The sequence below is a fragment of the Schistocerca cancellata genome, chromosome 2, assembly GCF_023864275.1.
Source record: "Schistocerca cancellata isolate TAMUIC-IGC-003103 chromosome 2, iqSchCanc2.1, whole genome shotgun sequence".
Lineage (NCBI taxonomy): Eukaryota > Metazoa > Arthropoda > Insecta > Orthoptera > Acrididae > Schistocerca > Schistocerca cancellata.
The window spans coordinates 288,702,170-288,724,427 of NC_064627.1; the positions used below are offsets into that span (position 1 = coordinate 288,702,170).

The 22,258-nt window shown below is 40.6% G+C and overlaps 1 protein-coding gene across 8 annotated transcripts in view; it reads left to right on the top strand.

The window, feature by feature from the left end:
- The first annotated feature begins 17,814 nt into the window (after positions 1–17,814).
- LOC126161642 (gastrula zinc finger protein XlCGF62.1-like) overlaps positions 17,815–22,258 on the top strand; it is a 55,086-nt gene continuing 50,642 nt past the window's right edge. For 4 of the 8 annotated variants that reach the window (XM_049917613.1, XM_049917614.1, XM_049917611.1 and 1 more), the window contains exon 1: positions 17,982–18,139. In XM_049917613.1, coding sequence (XP_049773570.1) covers positions 18,083–18,139 — 57 coding nt within the window. In that variant the 5' untranslated portion in view covers positions 17,982–18,082. Of the gene's footprint in view, positions 17,948–17,981; positions 18,140–22,258 lie in introns of those variants that run through there. The other 4 variants (XM_049917615.1, XM_049917616.1, XR_007534940.1 and 1 more) reach the window with 2 other exon arrangements.

The following is a 22,258-nucleotide window of genomic DNA, read 5'->3' on the forward strand; positions in this document are numbered from 1 at the left end:
TTGTCACATGCAAGTCCCATCTATCTAAAACTAGTTATAGTTTTTGATTACATCAATTTAAATTTTAAATTACAATTCACAACACATAGCCTCAATAGTCCAATATCTCATGAAAAAGTATGAAATGTATCCACTAATAATGAAAGAGTATGTTACAAACTTCTTATCTGAGAATATCAAAGGTTCAACGATTAAACACGTCACTGGGTTTATGGCCCCAAAAATAGTAACATGAAATATACACATTGCTACAAATAGTCAAGCAAAAGAATCAATTGCCATAAATTTACATCCTAAAACTGAAGACATATACAATCAGTTCGTTACCTGCATTATATATTACACAACACTTTTCATTACACCTTTGAGTGTCTTTACTACTGCTTCAAACTAATGGACCTATATCAGTAAGTCCCATTTATAGCATTTTTTAAATGTATACTTGAATGTTCTCAGTCATTAAATTCTTTTACAAATTGTCATTGTATGTGTTTTCTTATAATATGTTGTATCTCTTGGAAGTTATTGCTTCTCATCATATGTTGTTAACAACTCAAACTCACTTATCAAATTACTAATTAAATATCTCACCCTATCTGTCAGCTTATTTTTTCATTATTCCAAATCACAATATTACAAAATCCCACATGCAGGAACTCCTCTTTAACCATTTTTTCCATTAAGTCATCAATATTGTTATCACATTGTCCACCTTGATACTGAGTTCTACCTTCAACTACCCATTGATCAAATTTACCTTCTTGTCTTTCAAAGCAAAATTATATGCTCTACCTCAACTCATTCCTCCTGGATCCCAAATATTACTCTCAACAACAATTCCCATATAAATCACATTCATTTTTTTTTGACACTCTAGTATTATATGACTTCAAATCTACTATATCCTTAGGATCAATTTTCTTCTTTGAATTTGGGTGAACTAAACAGAATGCATTTGGGTATGGTATACCTGCTACCTCAAATGAACCTTTATATACATAAAAAAATTTGAAAGCTCATATTTATATCTTTCGATTTTTCATATGTCTTCACTAAGACTAGATATCAACATTATTTTATCATCATGTCCCCTCCTCCTTTCCTCCAACTTCTTTTCTACCAATTCTTTCATTCTTTTCTTTTCTCATCCGAACTTAATTCCTCTCTGTGAGGAAAAGACAATTTCTCCTCAACAGAATCCAAAGATCTCTTTCCCTTCATAATCTCATAAGGAGTAAATCCCATTACATCATGACTTACAGTATTCATTACATCTTCAATATTTTCCACAATATCTCCCCACAAACTATGGTTGTTGCTACAATTTGTACAGCACAGTCTCCCAATTTCCCTCATACAACATGATGCAGGATTTCCTATAGGATGGTAAGTTGAGATATATATTACTGTCATTCCATCGTTGACAAGGCCTTCCTTCCACTTCTTACTCATAAACTGTGACCTGTTATCTGAAAGTATGGCCTTTGGTTTACCAAACTTTACGAAATAGTTTTTTTCTGGTTTAGTCAAGAGCACTTTGCCATTTGCTTTGCGCAAAGGATAGAGTTTTATAAATTTAGAGAATACTTCGAACACTACAAAGATATAAGCAAAACCTCCTTTTGTTTCAGAAAGGACTGTAAAAAATCCCCTGCAAACACCTCCATTTAGTCATCTGGTCTGACATTTTGCATGGGAATTTGCACATCTGATTAGTAACCTTTGCTCTTTGACATTTGTCACACATCATAATATGATTGTTTACTCTCCTCACCCTGTTGTCAAAAATTACACACTTTTTCAATTTTTGTATACACTTTGTCGCTCCTGTGGTTCCAAAACTCAAATGAATATAGTCAACCACATCATCTATGTATTCACTGGACCAACACACCTTCCAGTCCTCTGAATTTTCATTATTTCACCTAAATAAAACCCAACCATGCACCCTGTAATATTTCACCCATTTATTATTAGTACCTGGCTTACCTAAGCCCCTGTTTATCATTCTCCACATTTCATCATGATTCTGATATCTCCTCATGTACTTACAGGTGCCTTCTATTTTCTTTTCTCCACGAAATCCCTTTATATAGAACAATTTAACATGTTCCTCACCTACTTCCTGACTTGCTTCTCCATCTTCTCCCAAAGGTAACCTTGACAAAGCGTCTGCTACTTTGTTTTATGTGCCCTAAACGTATTTTATTTCAAATTCAAAATGTTTCATTAACACTGTCCACCTCGTCAGTCGTGTATGCATCAACCTAAATTTCTTAAAAAATATAAGATCTCTGTGATCAGTGTAAATAACAGTTTTATTGCACCATAGGCAGTCTCTGAATGTTTTGAATTCCCAAATTATGGCCAGAGCTTCTTTTTCAGTCACACTGTAATTTCTTTCATACCTCCTTAATAATTTACTTGCAAAAGCAATTGTCCTATGATATTCCTTTTCATCATCCTCAAAATTTTGAAATAATTCAACTCCAATACCATAACCATTAGAATCAGTTCCCAGATTGAAAGGTCGACTAAGGTCCAGATCCTCTTTCAAGGCCTCTTTAAGATAGTTAAATGCTTCATCACATTCATCCATCTAAACAAAAGGTACTTTAGGACTTAACAATTTGGTTAAACATGGGTTGTTGAACGCTTGTCCATGCACAAAATTTCTACAAAAATTACACAAATCTAGGAAAGACTTCAACTGCACCCGAGACTTTGGAGATGGACACTATTTAATGGCATTTATCCTTTCAGGGTCAACCTCAGTACCAGCAGTAGACAAGACTCTACCCAAGAATGTTGTTTCTTTTCTTACAAACTCACACTATAAGCCTAATGGTCATGTCCCCTTTCCTCAAAGCTTGAAACACCTCACCCAACATTCTACAATGCTCTTCCCAACAGTGGCAACCAATGGGCCACACTGTTATTTTAGAACTCAACTCCTGTCCTAATACTTGGACAAGGGCCCCAATGAACAGTGACAGACTAATATTTAAACCAAATTGAAGCATAGTCTACTGGTAACATTTTCCATTTACCAACAAAGCAGCATATTTTCTATATTCCTTTGCAAGTGGGACTTGTCAGTACCCAGCTGTCAGATCAAGACTGTTTATATAATTCATATTGTAATAGTCCTGCAATATTCCATCCATATTCTCAGGGCGATCAGTCTCTCTACTCAGTATGGTATTCAACACTCTAGCATCTATGACCGCTCTCAAAACTGTGTGAAATCTTATGAGACTTAACTGCCAAAGTCATCAGTCCCTATATGACCGCTCTCACACTACCATCTGTCTTGCCAATAGCTATTATTGGATTATTGTATTCACTTTTACTTCTCTCTATAACACCACACTCTATCATCCTCTCAATTTCCTTCTGTACTTCTTCTCTCAAAGTGAATGGTATAGGGAAAGGTATTCTTGCAAAGGGTTCATGCAGTTTCAGATCTAATTTGCGTTAAAAGTTCTTAACATTACCAGGTTTATCTGAAAACACATCTATATTCACCCATAGAGCTTCTCTTAGCTCATAATTCTGTTGCTCACTTAACCCTTCTACCTAGTCCATTTGGACCTTCAACTCTTCTATTGTTCCTCTTTCATCTTTATTACCACCACTGTCTAGGTTCAGTTCTAAATTCCCAATGTCCATTCCTATTGGCCACACTCTTATCTTCAATTGTCCTACTAAATTATTATTATCTATCACCATACCCTCAAAATTCAGCCTCATTTCTGACCCTCGATTATCAAAACTAATAAAACCATCTCCACATTTAATTTCTGCTTTCCACTCTGTTGTGGATTGGCAGGAGAGCCAACCCAGGAATCTAGAGGAAGCCGAAAGGCACGCGTTTTAGCTCACACAGGCTGGCGTGAGGTCTGGAGCAGGACAAGGAATTTAGACTTTAGAAAAAAACGGACATAACTGGTGGAATACTTAACTTTAATCCATTAATGGTTAAGGTCGGTCTTGCTGTTAAATGATTCACAATATTAATAGCAACTGATAATGGCGCCTTGCTAGGTCGTAGCAAATGACGTAGCTGAAGGCTATGCTAACTATCGTCTCGGCAAATGAGAGCGTATTTTGTCAGTGAACCATCGCTAGCAAAGTCGGTTGTACAACTGGGGCGAGTGCTAGGAAGTCTCTCTAGACCTGCCGTGTGACGGCGCTCGGTCTGCAATTACTGATAGTGGCGACACGCGGGTCTGACGTATACTAACGGACCGCGGCCGATTTAAAGGCTACCACCTAGCAAGTGTGGTGTCTGGCGGTGACACTACATTCCTCCCCCGCAAGTCGGCGTACGGTTGTGTTAGCAGGCCGCGGCGGCCGTGCGGTTCTGGCGCTGCAGTCCGGGACCGCGGGACTGCTGTGGTCGCAGGTTCGAATCCTGCCTCGGGCAGGTTAGTTAGGTTTAAGTAGTTCTAAGTTCCAGGGGACTTATGACCTAAGATGTTGAGTCCCATAGTGCTCAGAGCCATTTGAACAATTTTGAACGGTTGCGTTATAAGGCTTCCGCTCACCGTGGGGAGGACACCATGTTGACGTATTCGACAAGGTGGGGAGCCTAACAACAGGCGAGGCTGTGCCACCCGCACCCTGCCATTCGGTCCGCGGGTAGCTAGGAAACGCCTGAAAACCTGCTCCAGGGTGCACGCCAACATGTGGTTTATGCGCCCGTAGAGAGACAGGAGGGGCCGTAGGGTCGACCTCCATCGGGCCGGGGCACCCGACGGGCGAAGACGACGTATGGTCCGGAGCGGGCAAGAGTTCCATGTCGGCAGTGCGTGACCCAGGGAGGCGCCCGACGGTTGCAGCGACGCGTCCACTGCTGGCGGGAGAACAGGCGGCAGCGGCGGCCCGTCGTCATGGGGCAAAATGGAAGGCAGCGTCGGTAACACCTGGGGATGAGGCGAGCCAGCAAATGGGTCACCAAGGCGCTGACCGGACGGCACCGTCGCTGAAAGCAGACGGCGAGCGGCAGATCCCATGCGACGACAGAAGCGCAGCTGGTTGAGATGTCGGCGCACCTCACCAGAGGCCACCAAAACCAGATACATAGCGCGTCCGAGGCAGCAAAGAATGCGCCCTTCGAGCCAACGCCGTGAACCTCGGTAGTGACGATAGTAGACAACGTCGCCTGGAGCAAAAGCAGATGCTTGCCGCTGCACAGGAACCTGATGCGGCGGATGTAGCAAAGACATCAAGGTTTGATGATGACGACCGTAGAGCAACTCAGCCGGCGAGCGACCATCTCGGGGCTGAGAGCTATACGAGGACAAAAAGAGCAATAACGCGTCCTCCTGAGAATGCGACTCTTTTAACTTCAATATCTGTGATTTGAAAGTCCTGACCAATCGTTCAGCGGCACTGTTTGACTGTGGCGAAAACGGCGCGGACGTCAGATGTTGAATACCATTGGCCTTGCAGAATGACAAATTCTGCGGACATGAATTGTGGGCCATTGTCGGAAACAATAGTCTGTGGAAGACCTTCAATGCAAAAGATAGCAGATAACGCTTGGATGGTGGTAGATGACGTCGTGGAAGACATCGGGCCAACAAAACGAAAATTACTGAATGAATCTACCACAACCAACCATCGAGCATTCCAGAATGGACCAGCAAAATCGACGTGCAAGCGTTGCCAAGGGGAAGTGGCTTTTGGCCATGCAAAGAATTTCCGCGGTGGGGCTGATTGTTGTTCGGCACACACCATGCAAGAAGAGCACATATTCGTAATCGCGGCATCGATTCCGAACCAAGTACAGTGCTGACGAGCAAGTTGTTTCGTTCTCACTATACCCCAATGTCCTTGGTGGAGAAGCTGTAAGACAGAGGACTGTAACGAACGTGGTACCACGACCCTGGACTGATCATTATCAGAACGCAGCAGCAAAGCACCACGTCGAACAAAAAGTCTCTCCCTGTGAGGAAAAAATCGGCGAACCAACGGATCCCCGATCCGTGACTTTGACAAGGGCCATTGCGTAGCAACAAAACGCAGAACGGTAGCAAGGACAGGGTCAGCAGCTGTGGCTGTAGCTACACGACGAAAATCAATCGGAAAGGATTCCACCACGTCATCGGTTTCCGAATCAATGAACATGCAAGCAAGTTCGGAGGAATCGAATGCTCTATCCTCAGCAACAGGCAAACGGGACAATGCATCGGCGTTTCCGTGCTTAGCAGTGGACCGATACAAGATATCGTAGCGGTACTGCGAGAGGAAAATAGACCAGCGAATGAATTTCTGCGCTGTACGTGGAGGTACAGGCTTGTTTGGATGAAAAAGCGATGTCAAAGGTTTGTGGTTTGTGATGATGGTAAAGTGACGACCATACAAGAAATCATGAAACTTTGTAACACCAAATATGAGAGCCAATGCTTCTTTCTCGATCTGTGAATAATTTCTTTGCGCCGACGAGAGCAATTTGGACGCAAAGGCAATAGGGCGATCGTGCGATCCATCTTTGTCGCAAGCACAGCACCGATCCCGAAATCCGATGCATCCACCATCAATAAAAAGGGTTTCTGGGGATTGAATGGCGTAAGGCAAGTATTGGAAAGCAACGCCGATTTCAACTGGCGAAAGGCGCGTTCGCATTCCGTCGTCCAGACGAACGGGACACCTTTACAGCGTAAGCGATGAAGCGGAGCTAAAATGGAAGAGGCGGGGCGCACATATTTATGGTAATAGTTTATTTTTCCCAGCACACTCTGTAGCTGCTTCAAATTCTGCGGTGAAGGCCAAGTCTTGTATGGCACGGAGGTGCTCGGGACTGGGATGTATGCCTTGGGCATTGAGTACATCTCCCAGGTAGGGCAAGTCCCGAGCAAAAAACACACATTTGTCCTTCCGCAAACGAATACCATTTTGTCGCAAGACCTGAAATAATGTTCTGAGATTGGCTAAATGTTCTCCTTCCGTCTTTCCGGAGATCACAATATCGTCCAGATAGTTTGCTGCAGTAGGGACCGACGCACAAACAGTTTGTAGATATTGCTGAAACAATGCAGGGGCAGATGCACACCCGAATGCAGTCGTTCGAATCGATACAAACCAAGATGCGTGTTAACCACCAAAACGCGCTGGGATTCTTCGTCCACCGGTATTTGGAAGTACGCATCTGTTAGGTCCAACGTCGAAAAATATTTACCCGGGCACAGTTTGTCAAAAAGATCTTCCGGGCGGGGTAAAGGAAAAGTTGCAATCACTAGTTGCGGATTCACTGTTGCCTTGAAGTCCACACAAAGTCTCAATTTTCCGGAAGGTTTTGGCAAAATTACTAAGGGTTATGCCCAGAGAGAAGCCTGCACACGGTCAATTACACCTTGTGATTCCAAATCGTGTAATGTTTTTGCGACCTCATCACGCAATGCGTGGGGAACATAGCACGCTCTGAAAAATTTCGGTTGCTCGTTGACTTTCAGTTCCAAATGTGCGTTATAGTTCTTAGCGCAACCAAGGCACGGTGCAAAAATGTCTGCAAATTCTTCACATAGACGAGAAACACTGTCTGAAGGCACAGTCTGGTTCACTGATAGGACCTGATTTACTATAGACATGTTAAACAACTGAAATAAATCGAAACCAAACAAGTTCACTGCAGAAGAAGAACGAAGGACGTAAAATGACACAAGTTTTGTTTGTCCTTTGTATGTTGCAAGAAGGCTGCACTGTCCTAACACAGGGATCGCTTGTCCTGAATAACTACTTAACATTTGCGGAATGCAATGGAGGTGTGCCCAGCTGTTTGTACGTGTCGTGATTGATCAGTGAAACTGCAGCTTCTGTATCGAGCTGGAATGGTATCACTTTGCCGTTAATGTCCAAATCTACAAAAAGTTTATTGTCCTGCTGACGACAAGAGCGACTGTCTCGTGCAACGTGAACTGACACTGGTACAGAATCACATGCGACTTGACGGGATTTCCGGCGATGTCGACGCACACTATTTGTGGGACGAACACAGTCACTGTTAGAGAGAGTGGCACTGAGCAGAGTGGAATGAACTACATGAATTTCCATGGGCGAAGTTTCGCTAGCCTGAGTATCCTTGGTTCGAATTCGATTTGAGCTTTTTCTGGCAAACACTCTGAACATGGCCTTTTTTATTACAGAAAAAGCAAATAGCCTGGCGTGACGGGCAATTCTCACACCGCGGGCATGAGTTTAGCACGTCATTTGCTTGCCTGCGTGGCACACGTGGCTGAGAGCCTAGCGGCAGCTGCGCTGCTGGGCGCGAGGACTGTTTACTGCTCCGTGCAGCTCGCCCGGCGGGCCGGGTAACCTGACACATGGGTGGCGAAGTTTCAAATGATTCCTGAGCAAAGTCAAGTGTGTCCTGCCGATCCAATATGTCCATCACTTGTTGAAGGGAGGGATTGACTAGTTTCAAAATCTGTTCCCTTATACGAACATCAGAAACGTTCTGTGCAATTGCATCACGTACCATAGTACCTGAATAAGGGAGTCCACATAGACACTCAAAAGCACAATCCCTAGTAAGGCCATGCAAGGTTGCAACCCACTCCCGATTAGTCTGACCTGCCGTACGTTTTGTACGAAAGAAGGAATACCATTTGGCAACTACATTGACTGAGTCTTTGAAATGTGCATCTAATGCAGACAAAATTTCGGCGTAGGACAGAGTTGCTACGTCGCGTCGGGGAAATAATTTGACTATCACACGGTACGTGGTCACCCCAACGGAGGACAATAAAAAAGGCTGCCGCTCGTTACCTTGAATTCTGTAGGTGGCGAGGTGGAATCCAAATTGGCGTGACCACTCCGTCCAGCTTTCCAGTGCAGCATCAAAAGGTCGAAAAGTTGGTGCAACTGCATGTTGTGGCTGCATTAGCGGTGGAGCGGCGGCTGCCGCATCGTTTTGCATGGCACGCTGACCCTGGACGAGCTGTCCAAGGGCATCCAGTAAGGCCTGCGTCTGCTGATTCTGTAAGCGATAAAATTCGGACAGTACATCTGGAGATTGTGGCGAAGCCATTACACAAGTAAATCAATGCAATATCGATAAGAACACGGTTTGGCATCGTCGCCAAATGTTGTGGATTGGCAGGAGAGCCAACCCAGGAATCTAGAGGAAGCCGAAAGGCATGCATTTTAGCTCACGCAGGCTGGCATGAGTCCTGGAACAGGACAAGGAATTTAGACTTCAGAAAAAAACGGACGTAGCTGGTGGAATACTTAACTTTAATCCATTAATGGTGAACATCGGTCTTGCCGTTACATGATTCACAATATTAATAGCAACCGATAATGGCGCCTTGCTAGGTCATAGCAAATGATGTAGCTGAAGACTATGCTAACTATCGTCTCGGCAAATGAGAGCGTATTTTGTCAGTGAACCATCGCTAGCAAAGTCGGTTGTACAACTGGGGCGAGTGCTAGGAAGTCTCTCTAGACCTGCCGTGTGGCGGCGTTCGGTCTGCAATCACTGATAGTGGTGACACGCGGGTCTGACGTATACTAACGGACCACGGCCGATTTAAAGGCTACCACCTAGCAAGTGTGGTGTCTGCCGGCGACACCACACACTCTATGAACCAATTCATACCCAAGATAATATCCACACTCCGACCAGGCACCACAAAAAAGTTGTGTACCAAATCTACATCTCCTACTTCCAATTTTAAAATAAAATTGATGCTTAATAACTTTACTCAGTTCAACTGTGGCACCTATTATTTTTAAGTCTAACACTGGTACATCCATTACCACGTTACCATCTTTTGTACAATTACAGAATTCTTCAACTACTGCACCAATTTCACTTCCTGTATCCAACAGAGCTTTCTCTTCCCTACCATAGGCTCTTAATTATACAAAAGGTTGCCGAGCTTCAATCTCATCAACATCCTCTTCCTCATGCAATAAATCTCTTTCAATATTGCCATGTACCCAATCTCTACTAAATAATTCCACATTTTACACCCTCTCCTGATTCCTTCCAAATTGAACATAAATTCCTCTTCTTCTTGTTACAAGATGTCGCTTCCTATTCTTACTGGTGATAAATACATTTACTCTCTCCTCTTCCTCTGTGCCTATACCATGGTTCATAGAATTTACAGAAGTCTCTGCCTCAATAATTTTAGAAATCTGCCCTTCTCCTTCTATATCATCTCCCTGCAAACTACCACATACGAGAAATGCATCTCCTTGTACTCCTTCTTCTTCCTCTTCACTACAACTACTCTTCTCCCTTTCTTCTCCCTCACTTTCAACATTTTCAATTTGCATTATGTTACCTTCCTTATCTCCATCTCCCTGTACCCCTTCACACTGTTTAATTCCTTCATACTTAAGAGAAAACATGCCAATACATGATCCATCTGATTCTATATCATTTCTACCATTAACTTATGGCACTTTCTTCCAATCAATGAGTTCTGACTTTCACACCTCTTATCACCATGGTTAGCATTATCCATATTACACAGAATGTAGATGAAGATGAAATAGAAGATATGATACTGCGTGAAGAATTTGACAGGGTACTGACAGACCTAAGTCGAAACAAGGCCCCAGGAGTAAACAGCATTCAATTAGAACTACTGACAGCCTTGGGAGGGCCAGGCCTAACAAAACTCTACCATCTAGTGAGCAAGATGTATGAGACAGGCGAAATACCCTCAGACTTCAAGAAGAATATAATAATTCCAATCACAAAGAAAGCAGGCGTTGACAGATGTGAAAATTACCGAATTATCAGTTTAATAAGCCACCGCTGCAAAATACTAACACGAATTATTTACAGATGAATGGAAAAACTGGTAGAAGCCGACCTTGGGGAAGATCAGTTTGGATTCTGTAGAAATGTTGGAACACGTGAGGCAATACTGACCCTACGACTTATCTTAGAAAATAGATTAAGGAAAGGCAAACCGACGTTTCTAGCATTTGTAGACTTAGAGAAAGCTTTTGACAATGTTGACTGGAATACTCTCTTTCAAATTCTGAAGGTGGAAGGGGTAAAATACAGGGAGCAAAAGGCTACTTACAATTTGTACAGAAACCAGAAGGCAGTTATAAGAGCCGAGGGACGTGAAAGGGAAGCAGTGGTTTGGAAGGGAGTGAGACAGGGTTGTAGCCTCTCCCCGATGTTATTCAATCTGTATATTGAGTAAGCAGTAAAGGAAACAAAAGAAAAATTCGGAGTAGGTATTAAAATCCATGGAAAAGAAATAAAAACTTTGAGGTTCGTCGATGACATTGTAATTCTGTCAGAGACAGCAAAGGACCTGGAAGAACAGCTGAATGGAATGGATAGTGTCTTGAAAGGACGATATAAGATGAACATCAACAGAAGCAAAACGAGGATAATGGAATGTAGTCGAATTAAATCGGGTGATGATGCGGGAATTAGATTACGAAATGAGATGCTTAAAGTAGTAAATGAGTTTTGCTATTTGGGGAGCAAAATAACTGATGATGGTCGAAGTAGAGAGGATATAAAATATAGACTGGCAACGACAAGGAAAGCGTTTCTGAAGAAGAGAAATTTGTTAACATCGAGTATAGATTTAAGTGTCAGGAAGTCGTTTCTGAAAGTATTTGTATGGAGTGTAGCCATGTATGGAAGTAAAACGTGGTCGATAAATAGTTGAGACAAGAAGAGAATAGAAGCTTTCGAACTGTGGTGCTACAGAATAATGCTGGAGATTAGGCGGGTAGATCACATAACTAATGAGGTGGTATTGAATAGAATTGGAGAGAAGAGAAGTTTGTGGCACAACTTGACTAGGAGAAGGGATCGGTTGGTGGGGCATATTCTGAGGCATCAAGGGATCACCAATTTAATATTGGAATGCAGCGTGAAAAGTAAAAATCGTAGAGGGAGACCAAGAGAGGAATACACTAAACAGATTCAGAAGGATGTAGGTTGCAGTAGGTACTGGGAGATAAAGAAGCTTGTACATGATAGAATAGCATGGAGAGCTGCGTCAAACCAGTCTCAGGACTTAAGACCACAACAACAACAACAACATAACTAAACATCTTTCCTCTTCATGAAAACTTGCAACATAAGTGGACCCAGACAATCGACCCGCCCAAACATGGGCCCTTACTGTTGTGGAGTACCGTTTTTGCACATGAGAACTTCCCCATCTACCACGACTTATGTTATGACCTCTAATATATGATTGACCTCTTCCTCCTCTACCTCTCACATTTACTTGATTCATTCTGTTACTTTGCTCTCGGTTCTCCTGATACCTCTCAGAATCTCTGTGTTCATTAAATGAACAATTAGTTTGCCATCTATCCACATCCCTCAATCTATTCAGAAAATGTTATATATTGTTGTTATGCAATATTAGTCCACACCTCTGATTGAGAGGCAACTTCCCCATTCGCACATCTATCGTATCCCTGTCACTCCTAGTACTGCCCATATGTTTCAGTCTATTAATCCATCTTTCACAATATTCTCTCATACTCTCTCTGTTTCTTCTATCATATCACCTGGAGATTTACTATGACTGTGAATTTGTAATCTGAAAATGTTCAAAGAGAAACTGCATCAAGTAAATTAACATTGTATAAACCCCAAGAACCCGTTTTACTTCTGGAAGCTTCAAAAGCATACCTCTATGTGACAAGTTGCTCAACCTGATAAAAATTCTGGTAATAAAATCCTTTGATAGTGAAAACAGTACGTAAAACACTCTGAACTTAATTTCACAAAAAAGCACACAATATACTGTAATTTTGCTTACCAGTAAAAATTAAACCCAGAGAAATTTGCATCTAAACATGAATGAATGGAAGTATGACGTTAAGTGACATGCAAACAAAGATCACTTACTTTGACAGATGTTAGATTTAAAGTCCCCTCTAATACATCAACTTGAACCAATGGCGAGTAAGCGATTTCTTAGTAACTTGTCAGTGTAAATAAATTTAATGGCAGGTGACTTAACTTACAATTTTTTCCACATTTCACAGTACAACACGCAAATTCTCCTGCCTAAACTATTGTATATACACGGCGAAGCACACCCTCCAAAAGACACACACAACATAATGCAACAACTAGTACAAATACACTTAAAAGCAAAAACAAATAAATGATGGCAATAACCACAACTGTCTTTACAAGACACTACTATACTTTTATTTATGGAGAGAAACATTGAGATGTAATCTGTTACAAAGCAGAAAGAAATTAAATTGTTTACAACTGTGTGTTTCTCGAATTGTTTTCAGTTTTATCTGCTCTGGGTCAGCGAGATGTGGCGATGGTGATAGAAGAAGTTTGTAGTTGCTGATATGAATCTTACAACTTCGCCCAGTCGTGTCCTTAGCATTGATATCTCGTTTTTCTTTATACCTTGTTTCGGCTGGTGGTGGTAATAAGTTGTGAAGCATCAATTTCTCATCAGCAGGAACTAAGTAACTGTTTATGCAGCACTTGAAGATCGTATTTGTTCAACTGCAACTTTCACACACGATAGTTTGGCACAGTCCAGACATCGTGTTTAAATTAAAATTCCATTTGCTATAATTTGCCAATTGTGAAATTAGGTAGTCCATCTGCTGTTAATATCCATGGTTCACGATAACACTGTTCCTACAAAACCAGTCACTTACACAGTAACACAGTTCACAGTTTCCACATTGGCGGTTAATGTTTCAGCATACGTCATATTTCGTCGTCAAGAAAAACGAGCAATATTAAATTCACAGTTTATGTAATGCAGTTCAATTCTAAACCGACGACAATACTGTCTGTTCATGAGTGCATTGTCACTGCCACAAGCATCGTTCTGCAAAAACCAACAGTGTTCCCGTAATACAACGTCCGTTTAGAATGTCCATCATAAAGTCAAATTTTAAACCATGTCCGACACACAAAAGCCCGGTATTAACACCCCATCAAATGCACACCATTACTACACACACTACTTGCTTTCATACTGCCTAGCTCACACGCTATCTGCGACTGTCTGCCACACTGTTCGACCCGACATCTACTGATACCTCTCTTGCTCCACAGTTCTTACTACACTTCTGCCTATTGCATTCTGTTTCACGTGATATGCTTAATAAAACTATTTGAAAGACCATGAGAAAAAATCTAAGTCTTAAACACAAGGATCTCGTATAGAAAACAGCAAAGTAAACATAGTCACACTTCATGTTCTACATTATATAACCACATGAAAAATATTCAACGTCACCAGAAATATATCTATGAAGTACAAGGTAGTCATGGCATCACAACAGATATAATGTACATCAGTGGGCTGAAGCAAAGTTTATAATTGATTTCTTGACTAATTTTGTTTCTTAAACTGGGGTGAAACAACATTTCAGAATGTCAACGTATATATATGGTGAACATTAATAAAATCGACAAATTGCTGGGATGGATACCTGACTAGAAATGGAGGAAAAGAGGCCCTACAAACATGTGCCCAGCAATGCATCATGGCCACAGTAGATCGTGCTCACGAATGAAAGTTCCTCTGACAAATTGCAATATGTTCCTTGTGTGTTGCAGGCATTGTGATTGATGCAGCATCCTGCAAGTAGCCGAATGATCCAATATTCATGTTGGGACCAAGCCAAGATGGTGTTTCTGTAGGGCAAGCTGATGGAAACAATCGAGAGGCAGCACAGATATACCAAAAAAAGTATCCTCACAGACACCAACCACGTCACACAACATTTCAAGCCCCTTTTGGCTGTTTGTGTGATCATGCGTACCTTGAAACAGATGAATTGAAATTTGGAAATTTGTGATAAGGACTATGGGACCAAACTGCTGAGGACATCAGTCCCTAGGCTTACACACTAATTAATCTAACTTAAACTAATTTATGCTAAGGACAACACACACACCCATGCCTGAGGGAGACTCGAACTGTCGGCAGGGGGAGCTGTGCGAACCGTGACAAGGTGTCTAAGACCACACAGCTCCCTCACGAGGCATATGAATGTGCAAGGAGGCAACTTACAGTGCGTAAACTAGATTTGGAGGATTGGATTCTGCCTCTCAACCATTTTCATCTCCTTGGCTGTACACAACACCATCTTGACTTGTTCCTGACATGAATACTGGATCATTCTGCTGCATACGGTATGCTGTGTCAATCACGTAGCCTAAGATATGCAAGGAACACACTGCATTTGGTCAGATGAACTTTGAGTTGTCAGCACTGTATACTATGACAACAATGCATTTCTGGACACATGTTCATAAGACCTTTTTACCTTTATTTTCAGTCAGTAATCCGTTCCTGCAGCTTGTCGGTTTTGTTAATGTTCACCCTACATATCATCAAACAAAATTTGTAAGGGAATTCATAAAGCCTGTTTACCTGATCCATTTCTTTTTTACCTGCATAACAAATAAAATGAAAAACAAATGTATTTTTCTGCTTCAATAGAGGTAATTTGTTCGCTAAAAAAGTCATTTAATGAAAATTACTTCATCACCATATGTTCTTTTTTATAATTCTGTAGGTGTCAGCTCTGTTCACTTATTTTAAAGTTAAATCCTTTTTCACATTCAGATATCTAGCATTTCTTGAGAAGAAAACTCAATGTAAGAAATATCAAAGTTGTCAGGGAGCACTGGGAACGTTTCCTGACAAAGCAGAATGATAAAAATAAAACCTAAGAAGATAAAAAAATCACAAAACCCGCTGCTATAACCTGATCAGACACTTTAGAACACAGCGACCGCGATGAAAATAGGTAAACTATCGATGTTAGCAGACAACTACACCGTTCCTTTCAACTCAACATCAACACTGTTTTCCCTAGAAACTTCAACACTGATGTCCTAGTCCATCCTGTTCCACTGACGGCATGTGTGAGTATCTTCATCTGAAGTGTAGTGTGGGTTGTGTTGAAATTCCGTTCCATCAAATGTGAATCAACCTTAACACGTAGTACATTTACATCTACACCTGCATCTATACTCTGCAACTCACCGTGAGATGCAGAACAGAAAGAACTGACCATTGTACCAGTTAGTTAGCGTTTCTTCCTTTTCCATTTACATATGCAGTGCAGGAAGAATGACTGTTTGAATCCCTTTGTGTGTATAGCAATTATTGTAATCTTATCTTCACGATCCCTGTGTGAACGATATGTAGGGGGTTGTATTGCACAACTAGAGTCATCATTTACAACTGGTTCTTGAAACTTTGTTAATAAACTTTCACGGGATAGTTTACGTCTATATTCAGGGTTTTTCCAGTTCAGTTCCTTCAGTAGATCTGTCACACCGTCCCAAAGATCAAACAAACCTGTGACCATTCGTGCTGCCCTTCTCTGCATACGTTCAGTATCCTCTGTTAGTCCTATTTGGTATGGGTCCCACACACTTGAGCAATATTCTAGAAACGGTCGCAGGAGCGATTTGTGAGCAGTCTTCTTTGTAGACTGATTGCACTGGTCCAGTATTCTACCAGTTAACTGAAGTCTACCACCCGGTTGATCCACAGGTGAAGCAATGTGATCATTCCACTTCGTATCCCAAGAATTACCATCTACCATACACTTCACTGTAGTTTACACAGTACAGATGTTGATATCCATCGTAATCCCTAAATTATGCTGTGCTGGCTAAATTTTAAAAATAAAGGCAAAAGGGGAAAGAACTTGGAAAGAATGTAACAACCATGGAGGTAAAAATAAGAGAAGTTATCATGACGTCACAAACTTGAAGCCGACCCAACTGAAGGTCCGCCATGTTAGCTACCACAAAACATTCGCTTCTGGTCGTTTGATTCCATGTAGTCGTGAAGTGTTTTGATAAAAAAACACGGGTGTACTAATAATTCTGATTGTAGTCTAAAGCGTAAACAAAACACATTTCATTCGTAATTGGACTTATTTAAGCGCTATTTTCTTATATATACTTGAAATTCTGATGCACTATAAAGTTTTACTGTATGGTTTTATTTCTGTGATTTGACTTTAGATTTCCTATCAATCCAAACGAAGAGCTCTCTGGGTGAAAGCCTGTTACAGTGATTGAATTATAAGTACTTAAAGCTTTACATATTTGTTAAAGCAAAGTTCCCTATCTAAGTCCAGGCTATTTAGATTATTACATTAATCACTGAGCTGTCGTTTACCCTGTAAATTGCTGTTATCTGCCACTCTGAATGTCAATTGGTAGGTACAATTTAAAAACAAAGCAGATGTGTAAACTACAATGGACCTGACAAGCTTAAATTCAGTTCTTTTCCTTTGTAATTTCACGAATCTTTCACTTTGTTGACATGCAGCTGGCTTGTTTATATCATCCCTGCATATATCTACGGGACACCAAAGGAAATAAAGTAAGTTTCTTGCACAATTGAACATTTAAAATTTGCATTTGACTTGAAAAAGCAACGAATACAAATAGGTGCCTCTAAACTATCAATCACTGATTTTGGAGTTCTGGCTTTATCAATTTTCGACACAAACACAATGAAAGTGAATAGAAATGGATTGCAAAAGCACGCTTTTCACAGCACATACTTCTCTTCTAGGTTATTCGAAGTGTATAAACAAAAAGGAATTAAAGTACTGAGGCCAGAAGCGTCATATTTTCGTGTCGTATTACTATATCGAATACGCATTCAAGAAACCAGAAAAACGTTTGAAGTTGCGTTCCTTAGACTGTGTTGTTCACTAAAACAGTGTAACATTTACTACATAAAACAAATATCGTGTGCACACGACAGAAATAACGAAGAAGAAACAATTGTAAACACGCGTCTGCTAATGTTTTGGGGGATCCAAGATGGCGGGAGACCCCGCCCACAGGCTTCAAAACAACCTACAGCATATGTCTTTAGCGCCATCTCCCATTATCATGGAGGTAAGAATTCTTATCTCCATGCCCCTTTTCTACCTCCATGGTAACAACTTCGTCTGTGGATAAAAGGTAAGTACTTGTATAAACTTCTGTCTTCGAAGTAGAGATAACTGCTTTGAATTTAATGTGGCATCTTTGCACGAATCACGTGTTTTTATTTGTAAACAAAACAGTGTATGGGAAGGGTGTGTTGGAGATACAAACATGGGGAGAAAACGTCGACGTGATCCATTTGACCAGGAAATATGCGTTGTTCCAGAGGTAAATAGTGAATTTAATATGGATGCTGTCCTCCAAGAATTCTCCGTTTTAATTCTTTCAAACCAACTACACGCGTACGTCGTCTACGCCCGTAAGAGACCGCAAAGAGTTTCCACACAGCTGTAAACTAAAACCTACATGATGAAACTGTGTAGTACACAGTGTGTACCGAAATATAAAATGTTGTTTCATGTAATCGCTAAGTTACGTTTGCCACCTTCTTCGTATGTGACCGTATGTCAAACTGTGCTTTCAAGTATATTGTGCATGTTTCACTCTCAGTTTGTATTTTTAAATAGAGGGTAAATTTTAAACGTTTTCGTATATAAAATTGTGTGGTGTAAAATACAGATACACAAATAAAAGATGGAGCGCATAGGGTGCAATAACAAAGTGATTTGTCGATGATAACAGCTGTAATCAAGAACAAATTATAGGCAGAGATCGTCGAACTTTCAGATGGCTGTAGTTGTGTCAACGTACTCAAATGACTGGATCCAGCATATCCTGAGTGTGGGTGGATCTCTCATGGCTGAGGAAAGGAAATAGAAAGAGAAACAAGCAAATTTAATGACTCAATCTGAGTGTTGTAATCTAAATTTTAATATATTTGGGTTCAAAGAACTGTCATTGACAAGCTATTTGTTGTTTTGTTGCTGAGGCGGTTTTGCTCATTGCATTATCAGTATGTCCATTTTGGCACCAAAAATTAAAACATAGGCGTTTTTGTAAAAACGGGAAGGTATTCCTAAGGCTTGTAAGTGACCACTGCTGTGCATTATTTTGCTACAACATCCAGTTTCAAAGCTGTGTATCATATGTTCACTACTGAAGTATGTGCCATAAAATCATAATATTGTGGGTACATTATTAATTGAGATTTACCAACCACTGTAGACTATTTCTTGCTTGTTGTCAACTTTAATTACCAGACAACACTGTTTAGGGCTTAGCTAAGTAAATTTTAGCAACAGAGTTAATTTTTGCAGAAGTGTTACTTGCAGTTCAGTTTAAAATCTGCTGTAAAACAGTGGTGTATGTTAGCCAAGAGTGGCAGCGACCAAAAAGCAATAAATTGGTCATATTCATTGAATTATAGTCCTGCAGGTTAGCAACCTCAGTCACACCAAATATTAATTTTGAATGAGTATTTATAATTGTTGCGAAAGAGCCCTAACTTTTTTTGGAGAACTGGATATTCAGCAGAGTGAGGAAATATAGTGTTGTTGTTTTGTGAATTACAAATATGGCTTGGTGTGGGATGTACAGGGGCATCTTGAGTTGTCTATTGCCGTTTCTGCTTAACTGTAGGCCTACTCTTTAAAATGGGTATAATTGTTAGCAGGTGTATGAATCACAATTTATTTCCTTACCATCAAAATCTAAGCAATATATTGAAATAGCAGAAAATCTTGGATGGAAAACAAACAATATATGAGAGAAGCCTGATTTACAATTTTAAAAAAGTGCTGGGCAATAGATTTAATATTATCTATCACAAATGAGAGGCAGGCCTATTGTTTTTTATGTTTTTACTGTAATAATTAGTAGCATTCAGCCATAATTTATGTCCTACACACAATTCAACAGCATATTTTGAGAGAGAATGCTCTCGTCATCTGGTTGTAAAACTTAGCTCATGAGGGTAAAACACTGAAAAATCTACCAACATAATAGTGTCGTCAGCAAAAATAAAATGGAATAAAACATTGAGCCATGTCTTCCTGCAATGCTCTTTGCAGGATAGTTTCTCTGTCAAAGTTACGCTCTCTGTGGCATTCTGGTTGGCTAGTGCCCTCTATTTAGGATGCCTGCAGCTCGCAAGGTGAGACCCGGGGCAGTGGCAGAGGGAAGACAGCACACAGAGCATTGCGAGTAGTCAGTCGGCTCTTGATGTACTGCGATGATGCATGGTGTTGACATTCTGGCACCTTGGTCTGGCAGCAAGTGAAACTTGAGCTAGTTGTGGTTATAAATTTATCAAGTGAAATTTAATGTCATTGGAGATTGTTTAATGAACAATTGCTGTAATATTAACTGGGATTATCACACTATAGTGTTTACACCTCTTCCTGCATTTGGCACTACCCAGTGCTTGGCTGTTGGTTTTAGTATTTTGATGAACTGTGTATTAATACTGGGTTTGTGTGTTCTAGGAGCCATTATTGGTGTACGAAGGTCCTCCTCCCTGTTGCTGTCACTTGAGCTCTTGAGCACGGAATTCAGACGCATGGCAGATGTGAACGACAAACATCAAGAATAATCTGATTCCTGTGTAGATCTTTCAGGCAATCATAACATCATATTTCCAAATGTTTTCCATAATAGTTAATTCATGTATTTATGAGATCTTGCTATTTGGGTACTTTTGAAACGTAATAGCTTTTACAAATTGTTATTTTACATATTCACAAGGCCTAATAATTGACTTAATTTCACAACTACTGAGCTCCGATCTGCAGTTAGGTTAAAGTTATATTCATGTAAAGTAATTTTTTATTAGTTTAAAGTTGAGGCCATAAGGCTGTTTTTCTTTTAAAATTTGCAACTTATAAAGCTTGGCCAAGATTTTTGCTGAGGCCTAGAACCAGGAAACACTCTGGGATATCCAGAAAACGCTCTTGATGTTGATACTTGTGAGAAGAAAGATGTTAGTGATAAATATGTTTATCAGGTACAAAGAAAGGATGAAACACTATCCCATTAAGTTAAACAGGTCCGTCGTGCTATCTTAGCCTTGTGTGTTGAAATTTCAGAGACTGAAGCAGTCACGAATATTTTGGAAGGTATGCAGTCCACCCATAAGAGTAGAATTCTCTTTAGCAATACACCACCTTCCTTTGCTGAATTGGACGAACTTTTAACTAAAATTGAAAATGTTCATTATGGTGATGGCAAACAGAGAGAATTGGAAGCAGGCTGTAGTGGGGCTAGAGTAATGACATTCAGCATTATTGGCAGGGTTCGATAACTAAAGGAATATGCTACTGTTGTGGAGAAATGGCATTTTGTTAGAGATTGCCGATCTGGAAGAGTGGGGGAAGAAGACGCCAGAAAAAAAAAGGTCCCGTTAATTTTCTGCAGAAAACTGCAGCAGTGTGTCAAGCTGACAAGGGTTGTTGTGAACTAACATGTTTGCATCATTACAGCATGAGTGCAACTATCAGCTCAATCATAATGCTGTTCTATGGGTTGCCTACATTTTCCTCATCTGTGCAGTCATAATTAATGAAAAGAAATGTGGCGGTATTCAGAATGCACAAGGTAATGACAACGGCCTAAGATTTCTTAATGCTTTATCATAAATTTGCAGTGCATCTTTGCTGAAGTAGCTACAAGCTGATGACTGTATAGTTAGAAAATGGGGAAAGTATAGGCAGCCAATAGAACAGCATTGTGGTTGAGCCAATAGCTGTACTTATGTTGTAATGCTGTGGACATGTTAGTTCACAAGCATCTCCACAGCTCTGCGTAGGTGTCAACTTGACACTCTTGGGGTTCAGAGCAGATCAGCAGGATGTGGCCTGGTGCAGTATGTGGTGTGAGATGGGATAACTACTGACAGAAGTTGTTGTTGTAAGATGAGGACACACAGTCCAATTTGTTTTTATTCCATTTTATTCTATGAACATTGCAATAATATTGATAGACTTTTCAGCATTTTAACCTCATTAGCTGTTTTTTATAAGCTAATGATGAGATTATTGTCTTTTGAAAAATGCTGTTGAGTCGTTTGTAGAAAAAAAATTGTGATTGCATGCTACTAATTATGATGGTACTAGGCAATAGGCAAATAACAAAGTTTTTGGAGCACCGTTCCAACTCTCGAATCAGCATTCTTTAACACTTTTTCTCCATGAGGTAAAGCAAAAAAAGGCCAAACATAGAAAGGTATCAGATTTGGAAAACAGATTTATGGAAAAATGGGAAAGAGGTAGTGTTGATGAAAGTGTTAATGACAAATGGAAAAAATGGGGGAAGGACTCATGGACTCTGCCAAAGAAGTACTTGGAATTAGAGTATCCCAAAGTACCAGGAAAGAATGGATAACAGAAAACATGTTGAGAAAGATGGAAGAGCAGAGAAAGTGGAAAAATGTAGAAACTGAAGAAGGCAAAA